Genomic DNA, 23988 nt, shown 5'->3' on the forward strand with positions numbered 1-23988 from the left:
GGTAGGGAAAACTAACTTAAATCCTCGGAGATCTACGTTGTTACAACATACGAGATCACATGTAACCTTTATTGATTCTTCTAATAGCATAAATTTATATGTAATAGAACTCACATGGCATGTAACGGGGTGTATTCTCCTTTTTTCTCTATCTCTTATCTCTCGTGATAAGTCACGAAAGAAGTGAGATATAGAGAAAGAAAAATATGTAAATCCACCCCGGTCTCAGCAAGTTTTCTACTTACATGAATCGCCCTTGTTATTGGTTTGTTGTATCGTGTTGCAACGTACGAGTAAAAGTCAGCACAACAAAGAACTATCTGGTTCCTTTGGATAACTTCTAGGAAATTTGAAGACAAGATACTAACTCTTATCCCCTGTTTAACATCAAGTGGTCTACAGATGGTATTACAACAATTAACATACGGGAGAGATATACATATTAATCTGTTCTAAAGCATTTCGAAGTGATTACCGTGAGTTTAGGGAGGAAGCGTCATCATAATTCTCGATTTGCTATACGTATTTATATTCATCAATGTCACATGGAGCCATTGCTCGATCGATTACTTTTTCCACTGGGGAATCCTCTGAACAACAACCTGCAGCAATCCAAAATCCGAAAGATATCTGTTAGAAAAAGAATGTTTGAGTGCAGAATCGCCGTGCCATCCTATTCCAAGTCGATACAACTTAAGTTTGGTGTCTATATGACCTAATTTCTGAATCCAAGACACAAACAGTAACATTCTAAATCCTTAAGTTAATAGCATCACATTTCCCACCTTGTTTGGGAATAAACTTGATGCAGCAAAACTACATGATGTTGGACAAAGCATTACTGTTATCCGGGAGATTAAAACTCTGGTACACATAAGAATGTTGGTTTCTTCTACGCCAGCAAACATGAAAGGAAAAAGCACTACATGTAAAGAAAACTCCAAAACCAAATGGAAATGTAGGACCCGACCCAACTCCTTATACACGCTCCTCAATGAGGATTATACAAGTTGTGAATAAATTATGGATCTTTTAGTGCACCAATCACCACAATAACCAGTAAGATTACGATAGCGAGAGATTTGTAAATAAAAAAGAAAGCAGAGGAGTGACAAGTACCTTGCCAGAATTTTCCTTATTTCCCACTATAGTTTGACAAGCAAGTCTCCAAGATTCCGGTTTCTGCATGTTCAATCAATGTCAAAATAACCGGACATTTACTAAGTATGTACTTCAAATGGGAACTGAATACTGAAACAAAGTAATTCAAGCGATATGACGTTAAAGAACACATCGACATACTTTACATGTAAGCAATGAGGTTTGAGATTAGTAACCAGTGAGTATTGGAAAAAGTATAGTGTTTTTTTATAGAGAGAGAGAGAGAGAGAGAGAGAGAGAGAGAGAGAGAGAGAGAGGTTACCTTCTTCAAATATTTGAGTTCAGTATTTGTTCTTTCATTCAAAAGATCCTTCCCATCAATAATCTGCACAAAAACCACAAATGCTTGAGTTCAGTACTTGCCATTCCATTACTAAACAAAGAAAATTGACAGCTTTCCTCCACCTTCAACCGAAGAAACTCGAAAAGACAGAAGAATGCGGATGTTGGAAAGTTCATACCTCAACTATAAAAGTCCCACAGCTTCCACCACCTCCACAGTTCATCAGTTTCCCCTATATTTTAAATTGCAACACCATTTCAAAACACATTCAATCACTTGTATTGTACTTTTCACAAATTTATCATTCTACCAATATGTTGTGAGAGAGTCAAACTACATTTACAATCCGCACGTAGTTTTGCAGATCTTTCACTTAAGAACCTTGTAGTTTCAGTTCTGGCAATTGAATTCCTGTAGTTTGCTTAAGAATTCAATTAATGATAATCCGCTAAATTAAGCATTCGAACTTGACGTTCTTGTCCCATGATAAACATGTGGAGAGCAAAATGAACCCTTTGGGGCTTAGTAAGTTCACCTCAAATCACCAAATTGTACTCAAATCCGACATGAAAATTCTTGATATAGTGTTCCAAAGCTGAAGTAACGAAACTGATATTTGGACCCACATTTGATGGCCAATTTGCTGACAACTTCTGTAATACAAGTGGGTCCCACAATAATGAATAAAGCCCACTTCTATTACAGAGGTGGTCAACAATGTGTTCAATTAATACGGTTCATAAGCACTCTTGACAAAAATGTTAATTTCCATTTTATAATTAAAAGATTGTCCATAATTGAATATTTAAGCAAACTATGAATTCTGTAATAGATCCGTAAAACTACGTGGACTGTAAATTTAATTTGGATATGTGAGGGTGTGACACGTGGAATTTTAATAGTGTGTTAAGTTAGGGAATGGATTTCTGCACTCTCGTTTTCTCTTTTTGCACTCCGTTATTTGTTCCATCTCTTAATTTTCTTTTGATTTGACCATAAGAAAAAATACCCCCTTGATTTGTTCAAATTTCAATCCAACATATCGAAACTGAAAGGAAGTGCAACGAAATTAACAAGAAAGTGCAGAAATCACTTCCCGCTAGAGTTATGCGTTCTTATGTGACCATTTGGTGTTTTTTCTTTGAGTCGGGTGGTACTGATATTGGGCCACAATTAGAAAGGCCCAACACCAAAACGCACTGTAGAAAGGGCAACGACAAAAAACTAGTGCGCAGGATGCAGAGTGAAGTGATAGGAAACTCACATACGTGGCGTAGAGCTCGACCTTGTTATCCGACATGACATCCCTCAGCAGCTTCTCTCCACTTATCGCCTTCGCGCTCTCCACCGGATACGACCCGTCGTTTCCCGGCTTCGGCTAACCAACCAAGCCCAAAATCCCAAATAAATATGGAAAATAAAACGGCAAATAACTGTAATTTAATGGGATTAATGCGCGTACCCCGATGAATTCGAGCTCGATTTCGGGCTTTCCGGGCTGAGTCGGAGACGAATCCGCCGAAATACCGGCGAAACAGACCGAAACGCACTTCTTTCTAGCGAAAAACTCGTTGGGCTGTTGGTAATTTCGGGGGCCGGCGCCGGAGACTTGCGCTGGCCGGAACGACGCGGCGTTTGGGAAATGCAGGGAAATCATTGTGATGCAGCGCAGTCCAAACTCGCCTCCCTTAGCCTTTTCATATCGTTCGTTTTAAATTGGGGAAAAATAGTTTTCGAAAAGTTTATCCGGGTTTACCACTTCCCCCATAGAGTTTCTTTTTTTTGCATTTACACCTGTGTAGTTGCAATTTTATTTTCATTTTGGTCCAATCCGTCTACTAGGTTAATTCTTCTGTCCATTTTTATCTTTATGCTTGATGGACGGACTAACGGTGGAAACAATCTAGGTTGGGCATTTAATAGTTTGTTAATTGATTTTCTTCAATTCATTTAATTTGACGTTTGAAAATTGAGAAGGGTACATGAAAAGTAAAAACTGGTGTGTGAATAATACTGTTGTTAGAAAAAGCTGAACTTTATCTGAGAATCCTGAAGCAAACGACCTTTACAATGTATATAAGGTCTTTAGAAATTGAAAAAGAAAAAAAAGTTGTCCTTAGAAAGTATATGCACAGCTAAAGTTTTAGTACAAGAGAAATGACCATGAAGATAAAGAGTAGATAGCATGACCTGAAATTATGACTCGTTTACTTATTAGAAATGAGCTTATTCTACGATTTTGAGTGAACATGTCAGTATTTCAAAAAAGTATGAATAATAGTGTCTTACTTTCCAAAGAAGGAATGGGGTCTAGGGGATGGATATGGATTTAGCTACAAGCTCCATGTCGATTCGTTAGCTTTGCAATATGCATAAATTCAAAGAGGCTTTCGAAGAGTGTGAGGACATGATACGAAGGGGTTTAGTTCCTCAGTATCTTACATTCCAAGGAATGAATGAAATGGCGCGGAAGCTTTGCAAAATGATGTCCTCTGTTCCTCATTCAACAAACTTGCCGGATAGATACGTCAGAGATTAAGACACATCTCGTGGAAGGAGAAAGTCTACAGTTCGCCTAAAAATCTTGTTTCAAGAGCAAACCAGTTGATGGAGGATATTAAGATAAAACTTCTTACAGGTTCGCTACCTGTACAAACTAAATTATGCAAGAATGATCACATTGATTTGTGATACCTATTTTCAGGGACTACTTTGATCGATTTTCAATTTTATGGACCATCTTGATGGGGTGAGTCAATTTCATAGACCATTTGTGATTAAAACCCTTTTATTTTAGTAATTTGTGCTGGTCAGAGCATTGTCATCATTTGATACATTTGGTGTTTAGTGGATTTGTACAATTTGTAGTACTAGATGTTAGAAAAAGTCTCATGCTTGTGGAAGTTTCCGTCAATTTGGATGGATTTCACAGTGATTTTGCACTTATTTTGATCGTGCTACTCAATCATGCTTGAAGAGACCCTTGTATGGACAATTGGATCGGATATATGTATATATGAGGACCAAATTCACAGACACGTCTGAAGAGATCCAATCTCACGTGGATTGTCAAGCGATTTGCCCTCAACCAACCCCAGGATCTACCCTTACCTAAGGAAAAAAGACGGACCTACATTACAACAGGAATGTCAATGTGACTGTATTTACCGTCACAATGTGTGACTGCTTAAAATACCTCATAATGGCATCACCAACTTATACATATTTCTAAAGTTTTTCATTGCCTCTCTCTTTGCTTAGTATTTGCTTTAAGCGAAACACATGATCTTTTCCATTCCGAGACAACTATTTGCTCATCACGGAAATTGGTGTTTGATATCACTGTCATATTAAGTTCCGTTAAATTTAACTTTTGAGATTAGATGGATGGAGTGGGATAAGTGAATTCGTTTTTGGTGCGTGGTAGCAAAGATTCTTGAACTTTACGTCATGTTTAGTTTTTGTCCCTATATTAATTTCTCCCGTTCTCCAACTGAGCTCTGCGTTGCATGAATGGTCACTCCGTATAATATGCCTTCTTTTTTGTCAAATTTAAGGAGTTACTACTCAAAACACTGTATGGCTTATTTATAGAATTTTGTACTTATGATCAAAATCATTCATATTACTATTTACAAATCATCTTTGCAAAAATTCAATTAAAACTAAGATCGTTTAGTCATTCTTAAGAAATTGAGATCATAAGTACGAAGTTCTGTGTATAAGTCACAAGATATTTAAGGAGAAGTTCCACGTTAATCCTTGAGGGACTAAATATTTCTCTTTGAAAAAATCAATCCCTCAACTTAACGGAAAGTTAACGGAGTTAACAAAAAGGATTATTAACGCAACAAATGACATAATTCGAAGATGATAGAAACTATTTGTAGAGTTCAAAAATGAAAACTAAACTTGTGGTATAGATCAGGGCCTTTTGTTACAATTTAGCCTAAACTCTTTCCGCTAAATTAGTATTTGCAATGATAATATTCCTATTAGTACCTGTTTTCATTATAACGATAAAGAGAAACGCGTAATATAATAACTATTTTAAAGTGTCAATAATAATTTCTTACTTAATTTTTATAAAGACACAGTTGTATTTCTTCTTGACATGGCTTGTAAACGGCGTCTGTCATGTACATGATAGTCTATAGCAGTATCAAGGCCACAGTTGTATTTCTTCTCAACATAGCTTGTAAATGGCGTCTGTCATGTATACGATAGTATATAGCAGCAACAAGGCCAACGAGCGAATCTTTGTGTCAACTCAGTCACCATTCCTCCATTCAAGACAAATAAGAGTGTGAAGAAAAAGAGAGGAATTGTTAGGCCGTTGCCATCACAAACAACTGAGAGAGACGAAGAAAGAATGATAAATAAGTAACCGTTTAATGCATTAATGCATCTTATACACCGGATTGTTGTAAAATTTCATCGGAGATAGTTTGAATGATGAATCTTTTGAGTGAATTGGGGTGGAGCGTCCGACACGATGCTCGAAGTCGGAAAACGACGGCATTGGGCTTTGGTTCGATGGTGATTTGCTTACAGTCAACAATATTAATTGAGAGAGAAAGAGACGGAGAGAGAGAACCTGTGCTTCAATATTCTTCCCCCACTCCACTCGTCACCTTTGGCTTCCACCACCAAATCAATTCCCTTCTCTCTCCCACTCTTGACTCCTTTCATTTCTTTGTGTTTTGATTAAATAATGATATCAAGTTCACAAAAAAATAATAATTATATCAACCTCAAATATATTTTAGGCAGCAAAAGTGAGTTTTGATGCTTTTTTTTTTTTTTTTTAATTTTAATTACACATAAAGATTATACTTCATATCATAATATTATTGAGACATGCATTGTTTTTTAACCAATAATATATACTTAGGTGCACTTCAATGCGAATCTCTTTATTCATTCAGTTGTAATCTATAAATTGTTATGTTACACAATTTATCGGGATTATTTATTTTGTTTATCGCAATTTAAAAATTATAATTGTAAAAAATTAAACAAATTAGATATCGTTTAATCATTATATCACTTAGTATTACGGTTTAGTAGTATTTCTTTTCACTTATAAATGAGATGTCTTATATTTGATTTTCGCCAATGGCGGATTTGAACCAAATTATCATGACTAGTTCATCGTGAAGTTTAGCCTACTCTCTCACTCTCACTGTGTAAATACTATCGTATGTAGTAAAAAAAAAAGATCATATTGATGATTGTTCATTTATTTTGATATGGACAACAAAACCACCTTCAATTTGATTTTTTTCTGTAGGTATGATTGTCATATGGTGATTATAAAATAAATGGTTTTGATTGTTACATGTGTACTGTATTAATTAGTTAACTACAAATAGGTGAATAAGGAGTGCCTTCAAATCAAAACCTACGTATTTCACATTTTAATGAATATTATTGTCTTGTTTTATAGCATCACATATCTGAGCGGTTTTGTCATTTGACTTGATTTCATGTGTGAGCACAACATGGATGTGAATTATATGCATGCCAAATAAAGCTGCAAGTTGGAATGGTTTTTCCGATTCCAAACTCAAAAATTATGATTTCGAATATTTTTTGAAAATTTTGGAAGAGAATTATAATGCCTTTAGAGATTTCAAGAATTCTAAATTTCTGATCCAAATTTTTTTGAAGTGTTCCGAATTTATTCTGATCTTTTGAAATATTTCGATTTTATAATTATTTACTCCAATTATATATTTTGTAATCAACTTTTGTATTTTATTGCTAGTTTCAAATACATTTTCTTCATTGTTTTTTATATTAACGCATACACTTATATATTAAAAAAAGATAAGCATACTATTATACTACAAAATTTACTTGAATTTATACATAAGCATAGACCAAATATTAAGAAAAAACAATAAATTTCATGTACGAAAAAGCTTGAGAATATTCAAAAACTTGTAAAATATATGAGTTTTCAAATTCTAATTCAAAATTTCTAAGATTATTCCGATTCCGAAATTTCTGAATATGCCGGAAATTTTGAATTTAAAAATTGCGATTTGATCCGACCCGATGCCAAAATTTTGGTACATAAATCAAAAATGTTGTTTCCAATTCGATCCTTCCCAAAAAAACAAACCCCTAACGTCAAACAATTTTATGGCTGCAATTGGTTTGTGTCAAGTGTCACATCCCGCCCCGGGGTCCACCACATCCCGGGCCCGCTTCACAATCGTAGCACGATATTGTCTGCTTTGGACCCTGATCACGCCCTCACGATTTTGTTTCTGGGAACTCACACGAGAACTTTCCAGTGGGTTACCCATCCTGGGATTGCTCTGAAAATTGTTGTTGTAGGCAAACTCCATTAAATCCAACTGCTTGTGCCAAGCATCGCCAAACTGCAACACCGAAGATCTCAACATATCCTCCAAAGTCTGAATGGTCTTCTCTGATAGATTATCACCAGTGTAGGACCCCCTCTGGGTGTGTTTAGTTAGTATTTGTTCCTCTGGATTGCACTAGGTTTTCTGTGCTCTGAATATTGTTTTTCACACTTACGCTTGCACATGTTTGTTAACTACTCTGTTTGTAGTTTGATTTTTATTTGTTCGTACTTTATTATTATTCTTAGCTTCCGCACTGTGCACATGGTTACATCACTTTCACGTGACGCCCAACATGCCCTGATTTCGGTCGGAATGTGTCATTAAGTGTTTTAGGATTATAGTTTCAGTCTTCTTTCCAAGAAGCTAAAACCTAGTATTCATCAAATTTTCTTCTTCCAATGGGTAGAAACAAAAATTGATAACACGTGAAGGAATGTACAAGGTTAGAACCAAACACATCTTAATCATTGCAAACTTTAGATTGCCATAAGGACAACTCATATGCCTGTGTTGATACAACTTTTGAAGGTATATGTGGAATTACCAGCAAATTGTTTAGATATGTGTCACTTAATAATACGGTTTAATGATATTCCTTTTCATTTGTAAGTGAGAGATTTGAAGTTCTTTTCTCGTTAAAGACGAATTTGAACCACATTATAGCTAGCCTATTGTGAGGCTAAACCCACCTCCTCCCTTTAGTGTAGATAATGTTTGTTAATTTTTTTTTATTTATATTTTTGTTTGAAGCTATAACCGATTTCATACTCACTATTTTATAATTAGATAATATGCACTGAACTTTTTGTTAGGTATGCACTTCATATGGTGACTATAAAAGAAATGGTGTTGATTGTTACATGTACGTACGATAAAAACTAATTAACTACTGAAGAAGGAGGTGCATTCGAACCTAAACCAAAGTATTTCACATTTTTAATGAATAATCTTGTCTTGTTCGGTATCATCACATATCTGAGTGGTTTTATCATTTGATTTGATTTTGTTCGGTATCATCACATATCTGAGTGGTTTTATCGTTTGATTTGATTTCATGTGTGATATAATGCACAACATGGTGTGAATTATATGCATGCCAAATAGGGCCGCAAGTTGGAATGCTATTTTCGATTCCGAAGTAAAAATTCTGAATTCGAATATTTTTATTATTATAAAAAGAACGGAAATTAGAAAGAAAAAAAAAAAAAACAGAAATTAGAATGTATTTAAAGATTTAGAGAATTCTGAATTCTAAACCAATTTGTTTCGAAGTGTTACAAACTTATTCCGATAAAAAAAAACTTTTGAAAACTTTTGATTTTTATAGTTATTTACTCAAACTATATATTTTGTAATCAACTTTTGTATTTTATTGTTAGTTTTGGATATATTTTGTTCATTGTTTTTATATTAAACATACACTTATATATTAAAAAAATAAGCATATTAAATTAATTGAATTTGTACATAAGAAAGAACAATAAACTCTATGTACAAAAAAGTTATAGAATATTAAAAAACTTATAAAATATATGAGTTTCCGAATTTTTGAGATTAATTAGATTCCAAAATTTTTGAATATGCCAAAAATTTCCAGTGTAAAAATTGTGATTTGATCCAATCCAATTTCAAACTTTTGGAATTGAAATTTGGAAACGTCGTTTCCAATCTGATCCTTTCAAAAAACACCCCTAATGTCAAACCATTTTATGGCTGCAGTTGGTTTGTATTAAGTGTTTAAGTACTAAGTTTCACTCTTTTTTTCAAGAGCTAAAACCTAGTCTTCATAATATTTTCTTCTTTCAATGGGTAGAAACAAAAAATTGATAACAACTTAACAAGTGAAGGAACGTGCAAGGTTACAACCAAACAAATCCCAAATACATCTTAATCATTGTCAACTTTAGACTGCCTAAGGACAACTCATATACCTATATTGATACAACTTTTGAAGGTAAATGCTAGATATTTGTAATTACTTGCAAATGATTTAATGTTTTTGATAATTTTATTTGAAACTATAATCGATTTTTTACTCACTTTTTCAATTAGATAATATATACTGAATCTTTATTTTCTATTCTGTTTATTGAAAAAAAATTCAAACTTTGGTGCAAAAAGACGGAGACATGCCATGATGCCATGACATGAAAATTGTACTATGAAAACATGTACTTTCGAAACCTGAGAGAAGATATGGGCTTTTGTTGAAGAACATATGTTTTTTTAAATGCAAATAACATTTATGAAAAACGAAAAAAATACAAAAACAAAAGGATGCTTCATTAAGTGGCCATGAAAAGGTAGGCAGTGGGAGCGAGCCACGTTAGTGCATACACAAAGAGACAGAAAACCCATCATCACACTCTATCTGAGCTCTCGATTGCTTCTTTCTTTTCCTCTCCCTATGCAATAACACAACAGAAATATCAAATAATTGCCAGAAAAAAACACACCTTCCAACCCCAACATATATTCCCCCACACAACCAAACAACCCAACACCCACACTCAGAGACACACCCATTCAATCTACAGAGAGAAAGAGAAACTCAAGCACAAGTCACAACACTTGCCCAAGAACCTCCGCTTTTATTTGCTCTCTCTCTCTCTCTCTCTCTCTCTCTCTCTCTCGGTCTCTGCTCGTAAAAGAGCCCCAAAGATTCGCTCTTTCTCTTTTCAAGTCCTCGTTCTTTTTCCTTTTCTGAAAATCGAGCTCTCTTTTTCTTCTCTTTTCACAAAAACACCGTCTCTCTCTTGCTAGCAGATAAGCAGCAGCTATGCAGAGTGGTGGAATGGGGATGGAGATGGAATGGCTGTTCTGAAAATGGCCCAGCAAGGCATCCCCAACAGCAATGCCACAACTCTCAGCAGCCAACAGCAAAAGCAGCAGCCGCAGAAGCAGAAGCTAGCGGAGCAGCAGCAGGGGAAGCACACCATCTTCCATGATTTTCTGGGCATGAAGCCTGGAGATTCCCCTGTAGTTTTAGCCCCAAAAGCCTCCACCGATTGTAGGCTCTCTGAGCCTTCTCCCTCCGCCTCCGCTTCCCTTGGGGCTTCCTCCGGCGGTGGCCGTGGCCCCATCTCCACCACCTCTGATCTGGGTTCCGGTGAGTTCCTCCCCATTTATGGTGTTTTTTACTACCTATGATTTTACCTGAGTTCATAACAAAAACCCATCATTTTCCATTAAAGATAAGTGCTTTTATATAATTTTGTAATCAGCTTGAAAAAGTTCATATCTTTTACTATTTTTTGTAGAGGGGTTGTTTTTTTTTATTGTTGTTTTGGATTGCTTGTGTAAATGCAACTGAAAAAGATGGGAGTGGGATTATACTCTCTATGTTATGTGAGTGGATTTATCTTTTTCAGTTTTTGATGCAGTTAGTGATGTTGGTAAGGAGTTGTGTATTTTTATACTTTTCTATGTTATGGATTAGTTAGTGAAGGAGTTTGGCAGCTGTTGTTGTCTTTCTCTTTTCCTCTGTGCATTTGATTTGTTAAATTGTTCATTTTTATGGATAGGTTGAATTGAGGGCAAGCTTTTCACTTGCTTTGTTGGCTCTCTTAATTTGTGTATTATTGGAGCATTTGGAATTAGGCTTGAGAAATATGATGCTAAAATGGTTTTGTGTATTTGTTGTCATTTATAATATGGCGGGATCTTTTTCCATTTTTGATGCTGTTAACGATTGGGTAGTGCAAAAAGTTGAGAGTGTTTGTCAAAAGTTGTCATTATAAAGTGAGACTTTGAGCATTTGTTTATGACTTTGTGTTGATGTTTATGTTATATTATTGGCCTTTTTGTCTGTGACTTTGGTGAATGCACATTAACTACTAATCTTGGTTATCTGTTATGATTGTATTACTGAAAATTCAACACGCATACAGTGTGTCCTTTGTTATCAGGATTAGATATGAGTTTGATTATTGTCTCATTAAATTTGGTAGAAAGACAGGCTGGAAATCATCTTGAGGGGGTTCCATTCTATGGCCCGAGGAGTGATGTTTCTGGGCCTGAGATAAGTAACAGGTTACTAGGAAGTAAGCGGAGTAATTCAGACTCGACTTTTATGGGTTCATCCAGAGATGGTGTCCCTCATATGGGTCCTGATCACCTTGAGAGGTCGCATTTGATGAAGGTGTGAGTGCGACATGATACGATACTGATATCATATTCTTGCATAAGACAAAAGCCCCACCCTATGTTTTTTTAATCTGATGCATTTTAGTTGTCCTGAAATCAGATGCTTCGACATGGACCTGGGGGAGAGCGACCTCGAAGGTCCAATGACGATGAAGCAGTCTTTGCTACACAGCCACTGAGGCCAACTTCTGCTTCTCTCATTTTTCAGTCTCCACTTGGTAGAGTTGATACCAAATGGGAACGACTTGCTCCCATGAATATGGGTGCTGCAGTACAGTACCCTCCACGAGGCGGTCATTTTGTACCCATGGTGCATCAATTACCTTCAAACCGATTTAGGGATGCCAATGCCATTCCAAACAATATTTCTCAATCAGCAGCAGATGAGGGATCCAGAACTGGAATTAAAGGCCCAGGAATTTTGAGTTCTATTAATGCCGGTAGTGATGCTCCAGAAAGAAACTCGTCTGGGGTGCTGCCAAGTGGCAGCAGGCAGAAATCTGGGACTCATATTGTAGAGTCAGAACCTTCGAATCCAAGGTACAAGATATAGTACATGTCTGTTACTTTTTTTTTGCTCTTCTTTCAAGTAAGAGGAAACTTGATGCCTTATATTATTTTTTTTTCTGTTGTGGCAGTCAACATGGATTTACATCAGCTGGTCGGCAGATGACCATATTTTATGGTGGTCAAGCTCATGTTTTTGACGATGTCCATCCAAACAAGGTTTTTTTTCTTACTGTTTGATTGTTGTAGAGCGGTCTTCCTTGATTTATGAGTTTATATTTCCTATTATAGCAAACATATGTGGACAGTCTCTTTAAAGAATATATTTATTATGGATATCAACATTGGCTAACTCATGTAGTCATTGCATACAGATGAGTAAAATTGGTGTTGCCTGTAAATTGCAGGACAAGTGTGATCTGATCTTAATGTAGGTATAGCGAAAGCGTTCTAGAGAATGTGGTTATGGCTTCGTGAATTATTTTCTAGTCATAAAAGTTTCTTGATATTATTATAAGCTTGACCTTTGAGATGTCTATGTGGAGTCATTATAAAAGAGTCGATTTTAGTTTTTGAGAATATGCCTAGCTAGGATTAGCACGGTACTGTTTGAAGATTGTGCGGAAGTTGCTTTCTCCGTCAGTCCCTGATTGTGGGAGGTGACGAGTTAATGACAAGAAGTCCCTGAAATTGGGTATGAAGACATTTATCAAGGCTGTAAAAGACTCGAATTTGTTTTCTCTTGGTATGCGGCAGTTTAGAGTTACACTTTCTTGTTCATTATGGTCACATTTGACTTTATAGTATACTACTGCATTCCTGACCTATTTAGTTTTTATCTGCTCTTTGCCCCTGAACCGGAGTTGTTGTGACTGTTTCTTCCTCATTGGTGCTGGTTTCACCTGTCATTGTAGTCAGGTTTACTACTTCCATTAATTCTACGACTTTGGTTGGATCAGTGATCCTCATTTTGAGTGCTTTCAAAAGTCAAACAATCATTGTTAGCAATAAAAATGTTACATGGTCTTAGATTCTTTGTTATTATACCGAATTGGTGGAAATTACAATGTAGATGGGTGTAACAAAGAAAAAGTATATCATCCTATAGTGCTTTTCATGATTGATGTGAGGAAGTTCACTTGTACATCATTTTCATTTTGTGTGGGGAGGTTCTTTGGTTGCTGTTTCTCATTCAGGTGGTATGGAGTAGCCATTGGTATTTTTCACATGAAATATGCAGCAGTGGTTTTCCATGCCGATCAGTTATGACGTCATATTTGCTTTCAGTTTTACGTTGTAATATGTTAGTATTGGCCCTTTTATTGTCTTTTGTAGTGATTCATATGTGAGATTGAGTTCCTAATTAAGAAAGAGACAGAAAAGGGAGGGAGTGTTCTATGTTTGGTTTGACTGAAGACTTGTACACCTAAGCTTTGTGATTGTTCTTTTGTGATTTTACTTAGGCTAAAGTCTCTCATACACTCGTTTATGTCACATAGGCCATGGATGGTGTAGGGAAGGGTGATTGTTCTTTTGTGATTTTACTTAGGCTAAAGTCTCTCATACACTCGTTTATGTCACATAGGCCATGGATGGTGTAGGGGCCATGGATGGTGTAGGGGAGGGTGATTGTTCTTTTGTGATTTTACTTAGGCTAAAGTCTCTCATACACTCGTTTATGTCGCATAGGCCATGGATGGTGTAGGGGCCATGGATGGTGTAGGGGAGGGTGATTGTTCTTTTGTGATTTTACTTAGGCTAAAGTCTCTCATACACTCGTTTATGTCACATAGGCCATGGATGGGGGGTGTGTGTGTGTGGGGGGGGGGGGGGGGGTGGGGTGTGGTGGGTGGAGAGGGAGGGAGGGAGGGAGGGAGTAGGGGGGTAAACTTTGTAATTTCAACTAATCAGCAAATGCCTTAAATGAGAGTCTTGTAAAAAAGGACAATGCTTGCGTCGTCCACCCCATTGGTGCACCTGATTGTCCATCCAATTGTAATTGTATGTATTTTAGCCATGTGAATCTCATAATTGGAATCAGTCGTTTTCTTAATCTTCATTAAAGATCTTATATGTAAAAATTCAATCAAATTGGCGATCGTTTGGTCATTCATATGTATAGGACAAATCTAAATATTAATAACAAATCTAAACTTAAGTCTCGTCTCCAGCTTACTGCATTTTTCTTTCATATGTTACCCATAAATGGCCCTGCGGACCTCTCCATTTATATGTATAAAAGCAGATTAAAATGCCTTACATATCTGCATATGCTTACACAAGTGCCTTACATTTTAGCTTGGAGTAAGGAATTGAGTCTGTTCTTGTAGAATTGAATAGAAAACTATGAATGTTTCTTTGTCATTGATGTCTGAAAAAATGATAATTCCCTTTTCTTCACCGATCTTTTCTATCAGCAACATAGTATTCGAATATCATATTCCCTTTCGCAGTTTATCATCATGTGACATTGTTGTGACTTGGTACTTTTCAGGCAGATGTTATAATGGCTTTAGCTGGATCAAATGGAGGATCTTGGTCAACAACCTACTCACTAAAACCTAATGCGAGGCCAGGAAGTGAAAGTCGCATGCCTAGTGGAGAGGTTGAAACCGGTACAGCAAGTAACAACGCATTGTTGCGAGAATACCGTGGGAGGTTATCTATTCCTGGGAATTCTAGTCAAGCCGCAGGTTTTGCTGATCGAACATTGACACCGGCAGGTAATCTTCTAACTCCATTATGGTTGCATGCATATCCAACGGGGTGTTTGACACCGAGAGATCGATGAGGAAACATAAGCCCACAACCTTGTATTCAATGGCTCCTTTGGTTTCTTTGTATTGTAGGTGGCCACCAAGGCAGCAATTTAGCCAAAGATACAAGAAACATGATTCAACCAGCGGAACCCAGTCCAAAAGAGAAAAATGAGCTGTGATGTTAGAGAGTTTTCATATTTCGAATCCAGGATACAGTATTTATTCGCAATTGTAGTTTCCTTGATGTTTCAGTTTGGTCTCGACTTCTCCAATTGAACAATATTTAATCCTATAATTTTGAATCTCTGTCGAAGCCTTCTGGTGAACGACATCCCGCCATGAAAGCCAGTGATAGCAGAGCTTCTCCCCTCAAGTTCACTTATGGGTCACGGCAAAGGGAATGCTTGGGAATACCTTTAACAGAAGTGTGTTTAAGGATAAATGTTGATTTTTTTAGTGCTTTTGTTAAAGTCACTTTTTAGTGCTCAGTCAAGAAGCGCTTCCAGATAGAAAGCAATTGGGTTCTTAATAGTTGGTTCGTGGGCTGGGCACCACCATATCCCTTGCATAATGTAAGCAATGACACATTTTTAGGGAAGTCTTTAAATGTAGACGGGGCTACAGCTTATAGACACAATTTTGATCACTTGAAGGGGATTCGAGCACTACTCAAAGTGGCATTGAGTGACTACTTTGAAAAGTTTTCAAAATAAAGGGGTTTGGTTTATCGACACTGATATTGTGAACAAATAAAATTTAGCAGAACCTCAACAGGGCTACAACTTATAGACACAATTTTGATCGCTTGAAGGGGTTTTGAGCACTACTCAAGGCGGCATCGAGTGACAATTTTGAAAAGAACTCAAGGTGGTAATGAGTGACTATTTTGAAAAGTTTTCAAAATAAAGGGGTTTGGTTTATCGGCATCGATATGGTGAGCAGTCAAAATTTAGTAGAATCTCAATAGGGCTACAACTTATAGACAAAATTTTGATCGCTTGAAGGGGTTCGAGCACTACTCAAGGCGGCATCAAGCGACAATTTTGAAAAGAACTCAAGGTGGCAATGAGTGACTATTTTGAAAAGTTTTCAAAATAAAGGGGTTTGGTTTATCGACATTGATATGGTGAGCAGTCAAAATTTAGTAGAACCTCGACGGGGCTACATCTTATAGACAAAATTTTGATCGCTTGAAGGGGTTCGAGCATTGATAGGGATTTTTACCACCCGCAAAAGTAGGGATAAAAACACTTAAAAATACTTGCAAGAGAATAAGGTAGTTGTAGTATAAACGGCTCAAACAAGGTCGTTTACCGCAGGGATTGAATGAATAATTTATGTAAATACCAAATCTTAATTAATTATTTAAAAATAAAGATTGGAAAAAGTTGATTTTATGACCTATATTAAAAACGAATTTTAAATTAAAAAAATAAATAACTTGACAAAGTAAACAAAACAAAAGGAAATAGTTTTGAAAACCAAAATTGTAAAAGCCTAGGGTTCCGCCGTCCCCTTAACAATCCTATGTAGATTTATCAATTACTTATGAATTACCCATGCAACTTTGAAGGTTATGTTTTCCTAATGCATATTCTACTCCTGGTATTCAAGCCAGAGTGTATATCAAACATGTAATCCGTCTGTGGTATTCAGATCAAATATAAACATGCATGACTCATTACGCTTTGTGGAAAGCCTTTGAAAAACCATGCAACCCCTAAGATGTGGTATTCACCCTAGGTGAAATTACAACTATCAACCACAAGAAGCAATACTCAATCCCCCGGTGGTATTCCGACCGAATTGCATCCGATTACTTATCTAAACATCACAATGGTAGTTAAGCATTAAGATATAGAGACAGTTTAAAGCGCAGTGATTAATAATTCAAAGCATGCATGCATAATATCATAAGCAATTAAATAAAAACTACATATTCATGCTAAAGCTCAAGGCATTGCCATAGCAAACGAAAATTAGCTACTAGCAACCATAAAACATAAGAAATTTATTGAAATAGAAAAAGGATAGAAAACACCTTCAAAATACAAAGTGTCAAAGCCTAGCTAAATTCTCCACGTATGTTCCCCCACCACCTGCATGCTGGGTCTTCATTTCTTTGCTACGGTCAAACAACTTGGTAGAAAAATATGAAATTTTGATACAAACATCTTGAAAGACTCACAAACATCCTCCAATTGGAATCACTCCAAAATTCATCTGTTTGAATACTTTTTGCTCCAGAAGTCGAATGTGCTACATTGAAAATATATAACAAAGTATCAAAATTCTACCAAAATAACTAATAAATTAATACTAAGATTAGGGTAAAATATATAGTATAATATGGACTCATCAAGCAATACTCAAGGTGGCATTGAGTGACTTTTTTTTAAAGTAAAGGGGTTTGGTTTATTGACTCTGATATGGTGAGCAGTAAAAATTTAGCAGAACCTCCACAGGGCTACATGTTATAGACACAATTTTGATCGCTTGAAGGGGGTTGGAGCACTACTCAGGTGGCATCGGGTGACTATTTAAAAAAAAGATCAAAATAAAGGGGTTTGATTGGTCGACGCTGATATGGTGAGCATTCAAAATTTAGTAGAACCTCAAAGATTTAGGTTCCATACAGGGCAAATGTTTAGACCAATGTAGTGATCGCTTGACTAGACCAAAAACTCAACCTTGGTGCTTTCGGGAAAATTACTACCGGTCGGAGCTAGATCAAAGATCGGTCGGACTGTGATTTGAACTTGAAATTTTCATACCTTTCAGTGATATGATAGTGCCATTTTACCTCGAAGGTTTGATATGGAATACGTTACATTGAAATAACTTGACAAACATTTTCGAAGCATTTGAATTATAATTATCAAGTAGAAAAAGGACACTTAATCCTTTATAATAGAGAAGGAATTCCCGCAAGAAATAACCACTTCATTCAAACAGATCATAGATAGTTGTTTTACACAAAGGCTCTCCTATTTCCTTCACATTTCCATACAAAAACAAATAACTAAGAACAAATTTATGAGCTTTACTTGAGTCACCTTGTTCATTTCTTGGTGTGTTTGAGGTTTGACTTAGATACTACGTGCCTTAAAGCAATCATATATCCTGCATAGCTATAACGCTCCCACAAACTTCATATCAACAACTATTTTTCTATTTCTTGAAAAAATGGCTAAAAATCTTTAATGTGTTAGAACATCTCCAACCTTTGGATTAAAACCTAAAATTTTTAACCAAACAAATTTAGGTTTTAACCTACAAACAGTTTTTCTCCTCCAACCATTATGGGTTAAATTTTTAGCCCCAGATTATCAAAGAATGAATTTAGGATAATTTTTTTTTTCTTCTTAAAGTAACTTAAAAAAATTTATGTGGACCATCATAATTTAATTTTTTGAACATTTTAAACAAAAAATATTAGAGTCTGTTGGAAAGGAAAATTTCGGATACTCCAATTCTCCACCAACAAGTAATCTTGAACACGTTGAGAAGCCTTGGACACCATCTTCGCTTGTCAACAATAAGAGCGGGGGGACCTGCAAAAAAAACACTCCGACGCTCAAGTCAGTCGTTGTTCGAAATAATTGCAAGACATTGTAAAGCTATCAGATACCTCCCTCTTTTCCCCCTAGGCTGGTGGGATTCTTGGCCTTTTATAGGCATTCAAGTCTTGGGCTCTAAGTCCCACTTTCCTTCTATTTCTCCATGTTCCATGGAGTGGGTATTATGTTACTTGATTGTAGCTCCACTCCTCATGTTTGGTGTGCTAGTGGCTTATTTAGTGGAGGAGTCATTTTTGGCTCCGACATTGCCTCATTTTTTCTCTGCAAACACATATCATTTAGAGTTTGTAAAGGAAAAATGTTTCTTTGCAAAAATTCATTCAACTTGAGATTTCATCATTAGTTTAGCCTTCAGCTACGATCATATGGTCTTCGACCATGAGTTTGGCCTTTGGCCACGGTCATATTGGTCTTCGACCATGAATTTTGGGTCTTCGACCTTCGGTCTTAAGCCTTCGGCTCTTATTCGGTCTAGGTCTTTAACCCACGGTCACATGATCTTCAATCATCAATTTATATAGTAATAGTATGCCCCCAGAGTAATTAAAATTTGAATAACATCGATAGTACTAATGAGCATGTGTAAGATAGAAACTCTTATTTGTTGGGCAACTTCGTTGTTGTCGAATTAAATGGATTTCCTTTGCTAACAACCCTTGGGGTGCTTGCCGAATAACTGTTAGGCAATTTCATTACATCCGTTGCAGCCAGAGTGAACTTTGATTGTGTTTCCTTGCTTTGAACTCATTGTCTCTTTGTGCAATTGTTTTCCCAAGCTAGAATTGAATGCTTCAGGTCTCGTCCTTCTCATCTTTTGAGTGCTTGTTGCCCCAATGGAATGGTTTCTTCATGCAATTCCTCAAATGGTTTCTTCGTGTAATTCCTCAAGGACAAGTTGCTTATCAGGCATCATCCTTCATTGTCTGATCTTTTGGGCTTCTCTTTTCTCTTCATGCCTGTGTTTTCCACAGATTCGTTGACTGCAATCCTCACGCTTACTTTCGTCGAATCCTTCGTCAGAGACGTCCTTGAACAACCTTCCTTCGTAGCTTGTGAGAGCGGGGGGACAGGTGCTCAACTAGCTTTCTTTGCCCTGTCATATCTTCGTATAATTTACGAGTGAGGGCATACATCTTATGATACAAATGAGGATTTACGAACAAGGACTGACATATGATTTACAGACAAGGATTTATGAACGACGATTTACATATGATTTACGAACGAGGACTGACATATGATTTACGAACAAGGATTTACAAACCCGTGATTTACGAACGAGGATTGACATATGATTTACGAACGAGGACTGACTTATGATTTATGAACGAGGATTTACGAATGAATTTACATATGATTTAAGAACAAGGATTTACGAATGAGGATTTACGAACGATGACTGACATATGATTTACGAATGAGGATTTACAAACGAATTTACATATGATTTACGAACGAGGACTGACATATGATTTATGACCGACGGGGACTGACATATGATTTAAGAACGAGGATTTACGAACCCGTGATTTTCGAACGAGGATTTACGAACGAGGACTGACATATGATTTACGAACCCGTGATTTACGAACGAGGACTGACATATGATTTACGAACGAGGACTGACGAAATTTGACTGAGAAGGTTGTCTGACATGCTATACATATATGTATATATTATATAAACTTCTATCCTATCTTGTAGAACTGACGAAAGCAACAGTTGCAACACATAAGTCTAAAAGCGTGTTTCCCTTGCCGAACACGCCTAGTCTGCACACCCATTATTTAGGGTTTTGGCCCGTGCCCCCATTGTGGCTTAGGTGGAAACCATAACTTTTCGATACGGCTTCTATACAAATTCCCACAGACGGCGCCAACTGTTGGAGAGGAAAATTTCGGATACTCCAATTCTCCACCAACAAGTAATCTTGAACACGTTGAGAAGCCTTGGATACCATCTTCCCTTGTCAACAATGAGAGCAGGGGGACCTGCAAAAAAACACGCCGACGCTCAAGTTAGTTGTTGTTCGAAATAATTGCAAGACATTGTAAAGCTATCAGATACCTCCCTCTTTTTCCCCCTAGGCTGGTGGGATTCTTGGGCTTTTATACTCATTCAAGTCTTGGGATCCAAGTCCCACTTTCCTTCTATTTCTCCATGTTCCATGGAGTGGGTATTATGTTACTTGATTGTAGCTCCACTCCTCATGTTTGATGTGCTAGTGACTTATTTAGTGGAAGAGTCATTTTTGGCTCCCACAGAGTCCAATAAATATTGAAAAATCACTAAATCGACACCATAAAACTCATGGAACACTATGAAAGAATATGAAATACATAAAATAATTTCTTTTAATTGCTTTAGCTGTTTGGACCATCATATATATATATATATATATATATTTTACCGTTGGATTTGGTCATATTTGATCTTAGCTGTTGAATTCAATGAATTTATAAATATAAAACTAAAAACAATACACATATATGGTGGGCCAGCCCCACTAATCCTCATCCTGGCCTAAATTTGCCCAGAAATGAGTTTTGGGTTAAAACTTATATTTGCCCCAAGGGTTAGAGCAAGTTGGGATGAGTTTAGCACCTAAAATTTGAGTTTTACTCCAAAGGTTGGAGTAGATCTTAGAAAGAAAAAAAAGTTATATTTCCAAATATCCTTAGATTCCGGACATTTTACATTAAGTTATTTTTGTCAATGCGAAGGAGAGAGAATTTGAACTCAATACACCTTTGAATAGATAATTACCACTGGATGAAAAGGTCGTTGGTTAAATAAAATGATTCATATTATATATAGGCAGAGGGATCTGCCGTCCATATGCTCTTATTCAAATGAATCGGCTCCCATAGAATGATCCTAAAGCAAATAAAAGGGTAGGGTTAGTCTTGGCGTAATAGAAATGTTGTTTCTTTGTGACTAAAAGGTCATATGTTCGAGTCGAGGAAACAATTTTTTTACAAAATAAAGGTAAGATTGCATAAGATAGACGTTTCCCTTGACCCTCACAAAACAAAAGAACTTTGTTGATTTGGAATCGCCTTTTTTTAGAATAAAGGGTTGGTTGAATTAAAGTCTGAATATATATTTATTTCTCTGATTAATGATTAAGTCCCTTGAAATCGAACTTGATTAAACAAAGTTATCTCTCTTCTCATTATTCCTCACTTGACTTAAGCTTCACATTTTATTTTTTTCCGTGAGATGATTGGCACGTGGTGGGAATATTGTAATTTTGGAGGCATTTTTTCCATTTGCAAAAGCTTCAAAACCTCCAATGGAAGGTGGTCAACTAGAGAGCTTCTAACTTCATCAACAGCAATGGACCACCGACGACTAAACGTCCGGTTGACTGTTCCCCGCATGGAATTAGAATTAAGTTCTGTCAACCATCTTGTCATTTATCGTCGGCAAACAAAGAAAATAAGCACAATTTTTTGTGTTAGTTCTACTCAGTGACGAACTCATGAACTTACGAGTGACAGGAGAAGAAAACGTGTAGATAATGTATCTTACAATTTTGGAAGAAAAATTTATGCATGTGTTTATAAGTAAGTTGTGTTACTTCTCATATTGTCAATTGGTTTTATGGTGAACCTTCAACGTCCTTCATAGTAACAGAGCAGGTTGTTCCACATGTGCTTTACGTCACCTTATTTGTGTTGTCCATGTATTTGACTTGAAAATTTAATACACGTAAAAAGACGTGTTGAAAATGACTCACATTGATGGAAGAAAATACTTCATCAACAGCAATGGGCCACCGACGACTAAACGTCTGGTTGACTGTTCCCCGCATGGAATTGGAATTATCCGTCAACCATCTTCTCATTTATCGTCGGCAAACAAAGAAAATTAGCACAAATTTTTGTGTTAGTTCGACTCAGTGACGAACTCATGAACTTACGAGTGACAGGAGAAGAAAACGTGTTGATAATGTATCTTACAATTTTGGAAGAAAAATTTAAGCATGTGTTTATAAGTAAGTTAGATTACTTTCTCTATTTTCAATTGGTTTTATGGTGGACTTTCAACGTCCTTTATGGTATCAAAGCAGATTGTCCCACATGTGCTCTACGTCACCTTATTTGTGTTGTCCATGTGTTTGACTTGAAAATTCGACACACGTAAAAGGACGTATTGAGAATGTCTCACATTGATGGAAGAAAATACTTTGTATGAGCTTATAAGTAAGTTGTGCTACTAACCATTTGCCAATTAATTTTATGATAAAACATCAACTTCCATCGAGAAGGTGCCATATTTTTCTAGACTTCGGTAGCTAATTATATACGTTAATTACATTAATTTGCCATGAAGGTTATACAATTTCAAAAGATGCAATCATGCAAATATTACAGCACAATTAGCAAAAGGGTATATCAAATCCAACTTCACTCTGCCGACGCAAGTTTTGGATGTTATAATGTCAATTGTAACACAATATTGGCCAGCAGAATGTTAACATTAATTTCACCTCATACTTAATTTCACGGTTTTAATTATTTGATTTTCAGTATCTAACCTACTTTTGTTCAATATTCTCTGCTTGTATTTTGGGAAAATCAGAAAAGGGCACAAAAAATTAAAAGGGTAATTTTATTTAAAGCTACATAATCTCTCTCGACACCCAATTTAAACTTTAAATGTGAATTGGTTTTTTTACTCTATTGCATAATTATCATAAAGTACAAGATGAAGTTAATAATAAAACTAAAATTTATGAATAAACCGACACCCTATAATTAAACCCTACCATCACTTCTTGTTTATACTACATTCATTCCAGCAAAACTCCTAACAGCTCTTATAATAATAAAAAAAAGCTTTAAGAAAAAGATCAAATCATGAAATCTTTCTACATCACTGGTATCTGCTGGATGGGGTTTTCAAAAATCCATTTGGAAATTTGAAACTTTAGGAAAAAGATCAAATCAAAATTCATTGAAGCAATTGATAGTAAAATTAAAAAAAAAAAAAAAAATAATAATAAAACAGAAATCTCTATTTTTAAAGGGCTAAAAATTCAAAGAAATTTTAAACTCATAGAACCGTAGATCTTCCAGCTTTCAAAATGACATTAAGTTGTAAGAATTCAAAATTTTCAAGGAGGACCTTTTGAAGTTTTGTTGTGGGTTTGATTTATGAAATAA

At 36.1% G+C, this 23988-nt stretch overlaps 2 protein-coding genes across 2 annotated transcripts; one reads left to right on the plus strand and one right to left on the minus strand.

The window, feature by feature from the left end:
• Nucleotides 1-310: 310 nt before the first annotated feature.
• Nucleotides 311-3179, minus strand: LOC137717341 (photosynthetic NDH subunit of subcomplex B 3, chloroplastic). Its single transcript, XM_068456669.1, has 6 exons — nt 2907-3179; nt 2709-2822; nt 1623-1676; nt 1424-1486; nt 1120-1182; nt 311-602 (listed from the first exon to the last, which is right to left on the minus strand). The coding sequence occupies exons 1-6, from the start codon at nt 3099-3101 to the stop codon at nt 567-569; spliced, it is 525 nt and encodes a 174-aa protein (XP_068312770.1). The 5' UTR covers nt 3102-3179; the 3' UTR covers nt 311-566.
• A 6959-nt stretch (nt 3180-10138) lies between these two features.
• Nucleotides 10139-15535, plus strand: LOC137746077 (protein TIFY 8-like). The gene is made up of 6 exons (XM_068486141.1): nt 10139-10933; nt 11775-11965; nt 12071-12510; nt 12609-12696; nt 14972-15200; nt 15327-15535. The coding sequence occupies exons 1-6, from the start codon at nt 10636-10638 to the stop codon at nt 15413-15415; spliced, it is 1335 nt and encodes a 444-aa protein (XP_068342242.1). The 5' UTR covers nt 10139-10635; the 3' UTR covers nt 15416-15535.
• The last annotated feature ends 8453 nt before the right edge of the window (nt 15536-23988 follow it).

This window comes from Pyrus communis, chromosome 1, assembly GCF_963583255.1.
Source record: "Pyrus communis chromosome 1, drPyrComm1.1, whole genome shotgun sequence".
In the NCBI taxonomy this organism is placed as follows: Eukaryota; Viridiplantae; Streptophyta; class Magnoliopsida; order Rosales; family Rosaceae; genus Pyrus; species Pyrus communis.

Bases quoted from the DNA above. Each gene is read 5' to 3' on its own strand.
- LOC137717341 (XM_068456669.1), bottom strand. From the start codon at position 3,101: ATGATTTCCCTGCATTTCCCAAACGCCGCGTCGTTCCGGCCAGCGCAA. The intron at 2,823-2,906 runs GTACGCGCATTA...TTGGTTGGTTAG, and splicing joins TCGAGCTCGAATTCATCGGG to CCGAAGCCGGGAAACGACGG. The intron at 1,183-1,423 runs GTAACCTCTCTC...TTGAACATGCAG, and splicing joins AACTCAAATATTTGAAGAAG to AAACCGGAATCTTGGAGACT.
- LOC137746077 (XM_068486141.1), top strand. From the start codon at position 10,636: ATGGCTGTTCTGAAAATGGCCCAGCAAGGCATCCCCAACAGCAATGCC. The intron at 11,966-12,070 runs GTGTGAGTGCGA...TCCTGAAATCAG, and splicing joins AGAGGTCGCATTTGATGAAG to ATGCTTCGACATGGACCTGG. The intron at 15,201-15,326 runs GTAATCTTCTAA...TTTGTATTGTAG, and splicing joins TCGAACATTGACACCGGCAG to GTGGCCACCAAGGCAGCAAT.